Source organism: Orycteropus afer, unplaced genomic scaffold (genome assembly GCF_000298275.1).
Source record: "Orycteropus afer afer isolate SDZICR_OR568_19922 unplaced genomic scaffold, OryAfe1.0 scaffold00063, whole genome shotgun sequence".
NCBI classification, from domain to species: Eukaryota; Metazoa; Chordata; class Mammalia; order Tubulidentata; family Orycteropodidae; genus Orycteropus; species Orycteropus afer.
Window position 1 is genome coordinate 12,228,168 of NW_006921650.1, and position 12,326 is coordinate 12,240,493.

General features: G+C 41.8%; 1 protein-coding gene across 1 annotated transcript in view; it reads left to right on the forward strand.

Annotated features, from left to right (window-relative positions):
- The first annotated feature begins 262 nt into the window (after positions 1 to 262).
- SRI (sorcin) overlaps positions 263 to 12,326 on the forward strand; it is a 19,631-nt gene continuing 7,567 nt past the window's right edge. The window contains exons 1-4 of the mRNA XM_007939837.2: positions 263 to 313; positions 1,322 to 1,405; positions 5,324 to 5,393; positions 11,880 to 11,923. Coding sequence (XP_007938028.1) covers positions 263 to 313; positions 1,322 to 1,405; positions 5,324 to 5,393; positions 11,880 to 11,923 — 249 coding nt within the window. The remainder of the gene's footprint in view (positions 314 to 1,321; positions 1,406 to 5,323; positions 5,394 to 11,879; positions 11,924 to 12,326) is intronic.

Genomic DNA, 12,326 nt, shown 5'->3' on the forward strand with positions numbered 1-12,326 from the left:
CCGGTGTGAATTGCATCACAGGTCGCTGCTCACCACGGGACCTCCGTTTATGCAGGCCTTAGTACAAAATCCCACAAACATGGAGAAATCAGTAGACCGGGAAGCTGCGGCTTGCAGCCCAACCCAGAGCGGGAAGCAGCATTAAAGGCGCGTCCCCCTGGGCCCACGTGGTGCGCTCGGGGGCGGGCCCGCGCGCTGGGCAGAGCGCAGAGTTAGCAAAGCGCTGGGCGCGGGCGGCGGCGGCAGCGGCGCAGTTGCCACCATGGCTTACCCTGGGCACCCTAGCGCTGGCGGCGGCTTCTACCCAGGCGGGGTAAGTAGGGCCCGGGCAAGCTTGTGGTCCGGTAGTGACCCCCGGCTACGGCGGCACCGAGAGGCCATATTGGTTGTCGGCTCGCAGGCGCTGCTGGGCGGCTCCCCGGCCGCCTCTAGCTCCAGGCTGCTCGCTTCCTCGCCCTAGGCCCCTATGGGTCGCCGCCTTCTACGTCTTTCCTCCCTTCTCCTCCTCCCGAGTATCCACACATTGAGGGCGCGGGTGCATTGTGGCCCAGGAAATCCACCTTGTGGCACTTCGATTACGCAGCGTGAAATTGTGCAAATTGTGTGTTGGTGCCCTTCCTCTCCCTGTGTATTACCCCTGAAAATAACAGCCATTTCAAGATGGAATGATCTAAAGAGCCACCACTCTTCTTTTAAACGAAAGTGAGAACATTTTAAAAAAATAATAAAAAGTGAGGGAAAATGGCTAGAGTAAAAGCCCACCTCCCGTAGGAAGGCCGCCTGCCTGGCGTCTGGGATGCGCGTTGTCGTGGGAACTGCTTCCAAGAGTGTTCTTAGCTCATTTTACTGCCTCGCAGAGAGTGGTGGTCCTCAGAATACAGCCCAGCCAAGGTACCTTACCTCCTTCCTCCCTAGGATAAGTTTGTCACAGTATTTCACCAGCTCCAGCCTTACATGGTTCTTAAACCTTTTTAAAATGTCATACAACGCTATGAAAAATATACAATTTCGAGTCCTGCTGTCGAGTTGCTTGTCTAGGTTGTATTCACCGCACTAACCTGCAGGTTAATGGGGATTTTAAAAGTTGCTTCACTTATGCACGTGTCATTTTTATGACAACTCATTTTGGTCCAAAGTCATCAGTTTTTAAGTTATGAGGGTGAAATTGAAGAAAAGGGTAGGAAGCTGCAGTTAGAATGTGCTTGGTCGTGGGGGAGGTAACGATGTGAAGAGCACACAAATGCCGGGCTTTGCACAAAGGCACTCAATGAATGAATAAAACGAATCAGCGGAATGATGCATATGTGTTTTCTGTTCACAGTACGGAGGGGCTCCCGGAGGCCCTGCGTTTCCCGGACAAACTCAGGATCCGCTGTACGGTTACTTCGCTGCTGTAGCTGGACAGGTTAGCTTTTCCTTCTAATATTAAGGAAGTACCGGATGCCATATCTACTTTCCCTTTTGCTGTAGAAGGGCAGAAAAATGAATTGACTTTTGGAAATGAATCCCTTTGCTTGCAGAAGAGAGAAAGAATAAAATTGACAGAGTCAGCTATTCACTTCTGAATATTCAGAACAAAATGTGGCATTGTATTTATGTATTGGTTCAGTCCCAAACTATACTTGTGATTGAATGAGAGTCAGTTTGAATAGAATAAACCCAAACCAAAGCCACTGCTATCTAGTGGATTCCTACTCACAGCAACCCCACTGGCTTTCCAAGGCTGTAAATCTTTATGGAAGCAGACGGCCCCACCTTTCTTTCGCTGAGCAGCTAGTAAATTCCAACCACAGATTTTTGGTTAGCACCCAAATGCATTAACCACTACACCACCAGAGCAATATACTGTGAAGATCTGTAAGGTAGAAAGATGTGTTTATAACTGAATTTTCAGGGTGTAGGTTGGTTTCAAGAGAAGAAATTCAAGATCTGATGAACATAAGCCCCTGCTTGTATAGCCTAAATTAAATGAATAATTACGTAACCAGATTCTAATGGATACATTCTTTGGGTTGAATTTGATTGTTAATTCCCCCTTCAGGAAATAGTTAAAAACCCACTGGCTTCTAAATAAGAAATTTACTATTCTTTTCCCACTACCAGGAAGTTAATCTTATGAACAGTTTAGTTTCTCTTTGATGCAGATGCTGGCACTAGATAAGCTCTTCTGTGTCCTTATTAGGTGTTGTGGCCTGTTGACCTAGAGAGAGAATTAGGATCAGTCCCCAAGATCTTTCATTTCTCTGCCTTCTGAGTTGCATGACTGGAGAATCAACAGGTGGTGACTTAACCTTGAGGGAGGTCACTGCCCTTGGCTCATGAGGTCACTGTGTATACAAAATATACTGCTGTTGCTATAACCCAGACATTAGGATTTTTGTCCTTATGAATCCAACATATTTTTGCTATGATCAAAAGCTAGAAATAACAAGATCTAATGTGAAAATCATTATACGTTAGAATCTACTCAACAGCAGTGGATTTTGGTTTTTCAATGTAAGAATGCCACAGACTCTTACGGTATAAATACATAAGACCACCTTTTAAAATAGCAGCCTAAGAAATGCAGTTTGAGAAACTGAATGGAAAATTAAGTCTAAAACTAGAAGAGCTTTCCCTTAAGTATCTGCTTAATCTATTAATGATCTGTATCTTTGAAACCACAAGACACAGCAACCTCAAGCCTAGCATTCTTAGATTGCCTGTGCCTGCAGCTTGTAAGTGACTCTACCTACTTAGCTTTCAGGAGCCCTGGCTTGTATTCAAGGAACTCTCGTGGTGCAGTGGGTAAGGCATTTCGCTGTACCCAGAAAGTCAGTGATTCAAACCCATCAGGTCCTCTGTGGGAGGATGATGAGGCAATCTGTTTCTATAAAGATTTTCAGCCTTAAAAACCACTGTGAGTCAGAAGCAACTCAATGGCAGTGGGTTTGGTTTAGTTTTGGTTTGGCCTGTATTCAGCACATCCATTGCCTTTCAAATTATTGACCCTACTCCTTAACTTAGGACTTAAAATACCCAGGCACTTTGAAGATTTAGGTGTTTTATTTTGAAATCCAAGAAGAATGACCTATATCTAGTTCAGATACTGTCTACCCAGTGAGCGGGCTTTCAGTACCTTTTTGTTGTTAGGTGCGGTTGAGTCTGCTCCAACTCATAGCAGCCCTGCGTGCAACAGAATGAAACACTGCCCAGTCCTGTGCCAGCCTCACAATCCTTGCTATTCTTGAGCCCATCATGGCAACCACTGTGTCAGTTCATCTTGTTGAGGGTCTTCCCCTTCTCGCTGACCCTCCACATTAACAAGTATGATATCCTTCTCCAGGGAATGGTCCCTCTGACATGACCACAGCAGGTGAGATGAAGTGTGGCCCTTCTCACTTCCGAGGAGCATTCTGACGGCACTTCTTGCAGGACAGATTTGTTAGTTTTTCTGGCAGTCCATGGTACTCTCAGTATTCTTTACTAACACCACAACTCAAAAGCATAAACTCTTCTGTCTTCCTTAGTCATTGTCCAGCTTTCACATGCACATGAGGCAATTGAAAATACCGTGGCTTGAGTTAAGCACACCTTAGTGTTCAGAGAGACATCTTTGTCTTCAGCATTTAAAGAGACCTTTTGTAGCAGATTTGCCCAGTGCTGCTTCCATTGGTATTGAGTTTGGAACCAAGCAGCATGAAATCTTTGACAACTTCAGTCTTTTCGCCATTTATCATGAGGCTACTTACTGGTCCAGTTTTAATGATTTTTGTTTTCTTTATGTTGAGGTGACATCCATACTGCAGACTGTAGTCTTTAATCTTCATCAGTAAGTGCTTCATGTCATCTTCACTTTCAGCACGCAAGATTGTGTCATCTTCATATTGCAGGTGGTTAATGAGTCTTCCTCCAATTCTGATGCCACATTCATCTTCATATAGTCCAACTTCTCAGATTATTTGCTCAGCATACAGTTTGAATAAGTATGGTGAGAGGATACAACCCTGTTGCACTCTCTTCCTGATTTAAAACCATGCAGTATCCCCTTGTTCTGTTCTAATGACAGCCTCTTGGTCTATGTACAGGTTCCTCATGAGCACAGTCAAGTGTTTTGGAATTTCCGTTTTTCTCAATGTTATCCATAATTTGTTATGATCCACACAGTCTAATGCTTTTGCATACTTGTACCTTCCATATATAACTGTTGGTTTGAAAAAGCTATTCACCAAATCATTAGAAAAAATGAGCAAGTCATCCTCTATCTGTGTGAACCAAGCTTTTATTTACTGATGTTAGTTGTGTACCCTGCAAAAGACAAACACACACACACAAAATCACTACTAGAGAGACTGGAATAAGATTTGTAAGCACTTAAGAAAATGATTTTACTTTAAGATGCTTATTAGCTGTGCCAGTTTCTTAGCTGAGACTGAAGGATGAGTAGTTGCCAAGACAGAAAAAAATATATTAAAAAATACCATGTATCAATGAAAGAAACTTTGAGTTCACCTCATTGGTTTTTTTTTTTTTTAATTAAAAGAGGAACCTTGCTTGAAACTATTGTCAAATTTAATTCAAGAATTTGGCAAAGGCAGGGGCTGATTACCCAATAAGCAAGGTAAACCCAAGCTTCTTTGTGCTTACTTACTAATCTGTGGTAAAACCCATGTGAAACTGTTCACTATAGATTATTAAGTAAGCACAAGTAAACTCACCCTTACCTTGCTTACTGAGTAATCTGCCCTGTCAGGGATTGTAAAATTTGAAGAGGCTTTGATTCTGTAGGAAGGTGCTTTGGGGTTAAGAGAGAAACAGATGCCAGCCAGACCTAAAAGCATGCTGATGTGGTGAAAAATGTGAAAATATTCACTATAGATTCATAAGTAAGCACAAGTAAGCCTGTGCTTACCTTGCTTACTTGGTAATTTGACACCAGGTAAAGGAAATGATGGAGAAGTGTTTGCAATGCAGTGTACAGAAGTAAACAACATTTAGGCTTTGTCAGTTTTTGTTTACTAATTATTTACAATATAGCCTGAAGTTGAATGCCTGCTTTACTTAGGAATTGGGAACTAGATATTTTATTGTGTCCCTAAGTATCCATTTTTGGAAGAGGGCTTAATAAATTGATAACTTTCTTTCCTCATTAAATTATATTTGGAAGCAGAGTGAGGAAAAGAAGGCCCACTTTTAGAATGTAGTTCTTTAAAAAAAAAAAAACTCATTGAGTGATGATAATGATTTCTTTAGTATTATGACATTGAATACTGAAGGTAATCAAAGAACCAGAAAGTATAAATCACAACTGTCATTCCTCTTCCTATTTTTTCCCCCAAAAAAGGACGGGCAGATAGATGCCGATGAGTTGCAGAGATGTCTGACACAGTCAGGCATTGCCGGAGGATACAAACGTAAGTTGACAGAGTTTCTCTAAATGTGCTCTCATGTTTCATATTTCAGTTGTTTCTTGTGGTTATTGCCAGCAAAAAAATGGAGCGTTTCTGATCCAGCAAAGTTGAGAATTTCAAAAGCTAACTTAAGTTGTGTATTATTTTACAATATTAATTTGAAAATAATTCTTAATAAATCATTTCACTGCACCTCCTAGTGCAATGGATTTCTTGGATTTGGGTTCCATATATCTGTAACCACTGGAAGTAGTGAGACAGTTTATAGGTCCTCACAGAGGACAAGTTAAGGTGCTGCAATGAAATTTGCCAGGTCAGATGTCATTAATGACAGGAGCTAACATTTACTGCTGTTAGCTAAGAGCTTGCTCTGCCCAAAGCCTGGTGTCATTCAGGGCTTCGAGTGGCGGGTTCTGCATTGTGGTCGCCAAGCTCCTGGCACATAATGGCAACACGAATGCTGGCATGACATCCCCTAGGTCTTCCTCTTTAGAGGATGTATTCAGAGAATGTGTTCCAGCTGAGTAGGAAGTACCCTTCTTGATCTGTGAACTCCTGACAGCTGTCTATCTCTTTCTCCTCCTCTGTTTCCCGCCTGCTAGATCTTTGCCCTTTGGTGCAGCAGTTACACCACCTTCCTGCCATGGCTGCAGATAGGAAAATACTGCCAAGGCACTGCATCTTGGCTGGGGGCCTCTCAACATCATCCCAGGCACCTCATACTTCCTCTTCAAATCAGATCTTGACCAGGACACATTTCTAGAAAAGAATAATGTCTTAGCTCAGCTGCATTACCTGCCAACTTTTTTGCCAATTGCTGAGACAGAACATCATATTGAACTCCAGTGTCATGTTACCTGTGAATTAAAATGCCAAGCTAGAATTGACGCTTTAGCACGCACTGTGGCAATCTTTTCATCATTTTATAAGGTGTTTACTAGCTGACTCACTGTTTGAACTCTTGACGTTTCTGTTTTCACCCTTTGTTTTCTGTGACTTCACTAGCCTATTAAGTATTTCCTAACTGGAAGAATTAATACAAAGGAAGAAACTTTTGCATTTCTGTCATTTTATATGGTCCTAAACAAAAGAAGCATTTCTAAATTAGGGACTTTTTTACTGTTGTGGGTAACATATTTAAATTGTAAATTTTTAACCTGGAACAGCTGGGCTTATGAACAAGGACGGTCTAATAGCATGGTTTTCAGAAGTAGTACAACACAGTATTATTCTACACCCGTTTCAGTAAGAGGCGTGGCAGGTTTTAAAATCTGACTAACAAAGTGAGCTGTATATCCTTGGAGAGCAGTCCTTTTCAAAGTTTCATTTGAGAAAGCCAAAGTGAATGAGTAAAACATAGGGCATTTCCAGAGCCATTAGGACCAGGTGATTGTATTGATTTGCTTACTGTCATAGAGTCCTGAATTATTTTTCCCAAATACAGTAGAGGCTGTAATGACCCACAAAACCATCCTGGTTGTAAGGTGCCAGAATGAGTTTTGCAGTACAAAAATTATATAGCCATTGATCTTTTAAATCCATCTTCTAAACCTATAGGCACAGATTCAAGTGTGTGTGGTGGAGAGCAGAATGGAGAGGTTTTCTCCAGCCAGTTATGTTGTTATGTTGTTATTTGCCATCGAGTCGGCCCCGACTCATAACGACCCCTCCTTGGGTTTCCGAGGCAGTATCACTACGGAAGTAGGAATGCCCAACCTTCCTTCCGAGGAGTGGCTGGTGGGTTTGAACCGCCAGCCTTCTGGTTAGCAGTCAAGTGCCTTAGCCACTATGCTACCAGAGCTCCAGTTATGTAGGGGCCGCCTTTTAACTAGTCTGAAAGGAACTAGTCACACCTAAAGATAAGATTGATGAAGGCAGTTGTTCTAGTCTATAAGAGAGTAATTCATCTCCTCTTATTTCCTTGAATTTCTGTGTTTCTCTGTGGTGAGGTTGAGAGAAACAACTAGAAGTGGGGCTTCTCTGCTAGATCCTTTAGATTGTATATTTCTAAGGCAATCTAGTACAAGGAATAGGGAAGAGGGGAACAAAAGTGAAGGTAAAGATAAAATTAAATACATTTGGAATTTTTAAGTTACTTAAAATAGAATTAACTGTAATAAAAGTCACTTATGGATTTTAAAAAAATTGTTAACAAAATTAAGCAGAAGTTTTCCTCACCCAAACTTACCAGATCTGAGAGTGTTCTAGGTCGTTGGAATGGTCTGGTGAAGTTGCTGTTTGTTCACTGTAGGTTTCATTCCATCTCCTTCAAATCCTTCTCATAAAAGGTGATCAGACTTCTGTTCTTCTTAACACACAGGCCTGACCTGTCACACTCCTCAAAAAATCCTCAGCTACTCCTCGGTGCACACATAGCCAAATGTAAATAGCTTAGTGGGAATTCAGTGTGTGCTGTGAACCAACTCGTCTAACCATATTTCCGCCTACTTCCCTTTACACTTGTGTAAGTCAGCTGAGCCGTCACATACCCTCTTCCTGCCCTGGCCTTGCCTGCTTCTTCCGTGATTATGCTGGCCCTTGCCACTGCTTGGCTGTCCCGTGTCCACAGCTCTCCTGTCATCCATGGCTTGGCTTCATTGCTCCTTTTTTTTTTTTTTTTTTAAGTCTTTCTTGATTCTCTTACTAGGAAGGCAGCTCTCCTTAGTATTTCTCATGTTTCCATCATGACTTACCTCTCTGTTCTGGTTCCCTAGTGCTGCTCTGACAAAAATATACCACAAATGGGATGGCCTTAACAAACAGGAGTTTATTCTATTACAGTTTGGAGACTTTAAGTCCAAGTTCAAAGTGCCAGGCGCTAGGGGCTGGGTGAAAGCCCCTCAACCTGGGGGTCCAGCTCTGCCTCCTGCTTCTGGCCCACTGGAGCTAGAGGTGTTTCTTCACTCAGACAGCTGCTGGCTGCTGAGGCTGAGAAGCCCCAAGGTTTATAAGTCAAAGGGCACAGTCCCGATGTTACCAAACTACATGGCAGGCCATTAACTTAAGTCCATTGTAAGTCCTAAGGTTAGCAGAGCATAGCAGGCTGCTGAGCAACTACACAGCTACATGCAGGGTCCAAGCATGCTATTCCCAAGGTTTCTCCTTAAATACAGGAAGCAGACCACATTCCCAAAGGCAGCTACTCGGCTGCTTGTGGTAGACCACCATGGAGTTGATTGCCAGTCTCATCATCGGGAATAACTACCACCAGCTGCCCAGCCACTCCACCAGTCCCAGCTAAGTTGACACACAAACATAACCTCACACTCTCTCTACCTTGATTAGAGGTAAGTATTCTCTTTAGACTGTAGCCAGGGCAGGGTCTACATTTGAATTTATATTTCCAAAGTTCCCAGTACCCTAAGCCCTACTCATAAAACCCCCCTAAAAAAAAACAAACCCACCACCACTGAATCAATTCTGACTCATAGCAACCTGACAGGACAGAATAGAACTGCCCCATAGGGTTTCCCAGGCTGTGGTATCACATAGGCAGGGATCAGGAAACATGTCCTTGGAAAATTGATATCTAAACTGAGAAGTGAACATCAAACAAAGGTGAGGCAGACCAAGAAGTGAGTGGAATGAGGGAGTTTTATACCACGCAGGTATAACTGCATGTATAAAAGGCACAGAATGAGAGAACATGGTTCAGTCAAGAACTGAGGTAAATTCACCATGAAGATAACATAGAGAATCTGAAGGAAGAGTGAGAGACAAGCTGGACTGGAGAAATAATTGTGACTCTTATGCCCTTATAAGGTGTTTGGACTTTATCCTGAGAGCAATAAAAAAGCCTTTACTGGGTTTTCTGTAGGAGAAACCAAACCACCCCAGCTACAGTGGGGCATAGGTGTGACTTGGTAAAACTGGAGTCACAGTCAGGAGCCATTGAAGTCATACAGGTGACAGCCATGCTAACTAAACTAGGGAAATGACAGTGGTACTAGAAATGGATGGATCCTGTTACTTAGAAGGTGACTGAATATTGGGGGAGAGAGGTTTATGGCTTGGATGACAGAGGGATGGTGATGCCATTCATAAAATGGGAAACAGGGAAGTTGTCTGTTTCATGGCCTCTCAGGAGCCTTAATCTAAACCCAGCATAATTGGATTGTCCACTTAAGCCTGTGGTTGTCAGCCCCTCTAAAGCACTGGCTCTTAAACTTTACCAAAATCAGTAGCACCTGGAGGGTTTGATAAAACCAGATGGCTGGGCCTTGCCTTAGAGTTACTGATTCAGGAGGTACGTGGTCGGACCTGGGAGCTCTGGTGCCATAGTGCCTAAGGCATATGACTGCTAACCAGAAGGCTAGTGGTTCAAACCCACCAGCCACTCCTCAGAAGGAAGGTTGGGCAATCTACTTCCATAGTGATACTGCCTCGGAAACCCAAGGAGGGGTCGCTATGAGTCAGATCCAACTCCATGGCAGTGAGTTTGATTTTGGTTTGGTGGTGGGACCTGAGAATTTGCATCTCTAACAAGGTTCCAGCGGAGCTGGTTCTGTTGGGCCCAGGACTACACACACTGACAACTACTGCGTTAATGTGAATAGATTTCACCTGGGCATCAGACTCTGCTTTTGCTGGTGCAGAGTGAGGCCTGAGTTACTGATGCTGCTGATCCTGGAAGGACACTCTGGTGAGTGGAAGAGTAGTCTTAAGCTTGGCTGCCTAATGGAATCATCTGAGAAGCTTTAAAAAAATACTGATGCCCAGAGATTCTACTTTAGTTGTTTTGAGATGCAGTTGGGTGTCAGGATCTTTAAAACCTCCCAGGTGATTCTGCTGTGCCCGCAGGCTGAGAACAACAGGTCTACACTGGAGGAACTTCTTAACCTCCATGCAACTTAGAGGTCAGAGTGAAGAATGGAGTAACTCTTTCCCAGAAGGGAAGAAAAATGCTGCCGCCTCCTCGCATCTCAGAGATGAATTGGAGATGGAAGGACCAAAATAGTAACAGTCTAGACTTTTAAAATATCCGGTAAGACAGGAAGGAATACAACAAACACAGAAATCTGTTAAATACAGAAAACCTATAGTTTCTGCTATTTAAAGACCTTACAATAGTAAGAGTAAGTTCAGTGAGTTTTACTTAGTGTGTTTTACTCAGTGTGTTTTAAATACTCTTTGATTAGAGGGGGAAAAAATGAAACAGAAGTATAAAAAATGTTCTGTTTCTTGGGAGCTGTGGTAGTGTAGTGCCTAAGGCACCTGACTGCTAACCAGAAGGCTGGCGTTCAAACCCACCAGCCACTCCTTGGAAGGAAGGTTAGGCAATCTACTTCCATAGTGATACTGCCTTGGAAACAAAAGGAGGGGTCGCTATGAGTCGGGTCTGACTCCATGGCACATAGCAACAACATCTGTTTCTTAACAAAGTTGCATAATTTGTATTAGCTTTGTTCATGTGGCCCTTGTCATTTCTACTCTCTAGCCTTTACAGCTTCTTCACACCTACTATATTTCTTCAGTCATTGATTTCCATTAACATGTAAGATGAGGACCTTCATTTTAATTTCCTCATGTTTAGGTAGATTAACAGTAGGCAGTTAACCAGTGGGTATACAGAGTCTAGTTTTGCTGCCAAAGGGAAATGACTTCCAAACACATATGAACTGTAAGTAAAATAAGTGGGCTTCTGAACATTGGCCATCCCTTCATCGCTCCTTGGGTCTTACTCGAAACCATCTTATTTAACACAAATTCTAACATATATTTATCTGGTTCTATATATAAGCTTATTGTATATGAGAAGTCATAGATTGTTTGAAGTAGGAAGTTGTCACTTAGTTTATCACATTAAAGGGAAAAGGCAGGAAAACTACTGATAACACACAGAACTACCAAAACCAGCCATTTAGACTCAGTTATGAGCAGGAACAAAGCAATATCCCACCCACTTTGGGGAATATAAAACATTATGGTGAATTGAATTATTCTATATTACAGAATTAAAGGCAAGATAGTACATAATGCTTTTTAAAATACATCATAGAACATTTTAAACATATCAAACGTATCCCAGAGCTGAAATAGAGTGAACTCCCATGTACCCATGACTTGGCTTCAGCAGTTATGTGTTGTTAATCTTGTTTATCTCCAACCCTGCCCTGGTTGATTTTGAAGCAAATCCCAGATATCTTACTTCACCTACAAATATTTCAGTATATATCTTTCTAAAAGATAAAAATGTACTTTTTTTCCCAATTTCAAAACAATAATCACATCCCAAAATATTAATAGTACTATGCAATGCATTTTAAAGAGCTTTCTATTAAAATTGTTAAAATGAAATTTGGGTTGTAGAAGGAACCCTGTATATGGATAAAAATCTTCTTGGAAGCCCCATATAATTTGATTTCACATAAATTGAGTAGCATAGAAAATTAAAGTATATGAATAATAATATTCTTAATTTGAATGGATCCAGTATAATGTGAATTTTTGAAATTGCATTAATACGATTGTATTTTCTTGCTTTAACAGCTTTTAACCTGGAGACTTGTCGGCTTATGGTTTCAATGCTGGATGTATCCTTTACTTTGTTGCCCAAAGTACTTTTTTTCTGACCAAAACAAATTTCCTACCTAAAGGAATTCATCTCAAAATTAATTCCCAGTAAACAAAAATGGTTAATGACCACTAGAGGGCTTTCTGAAATAATTACCTTTTATTGTGTAATTCAGTGTGACCAAAGTACTTTTTTTCTGACCAAAACAAAAGAAATTTCCTACCTAAAGGAATTCATCTCAAAATTAATTCCCAGTAAACAAAAATGGTTAATGACCACAAGAGGGCTTTCTGAAATAATTACCTTTTATTGTGTAATTCAGTGTGACCAGAGGAAGGAAGCTTAGTAAATAGACTATTAGTCATTCAAAAATTGAAGGAGGGACTTGCAGGCAAGATGGCGGACTAGGCAGAAGGATTGCA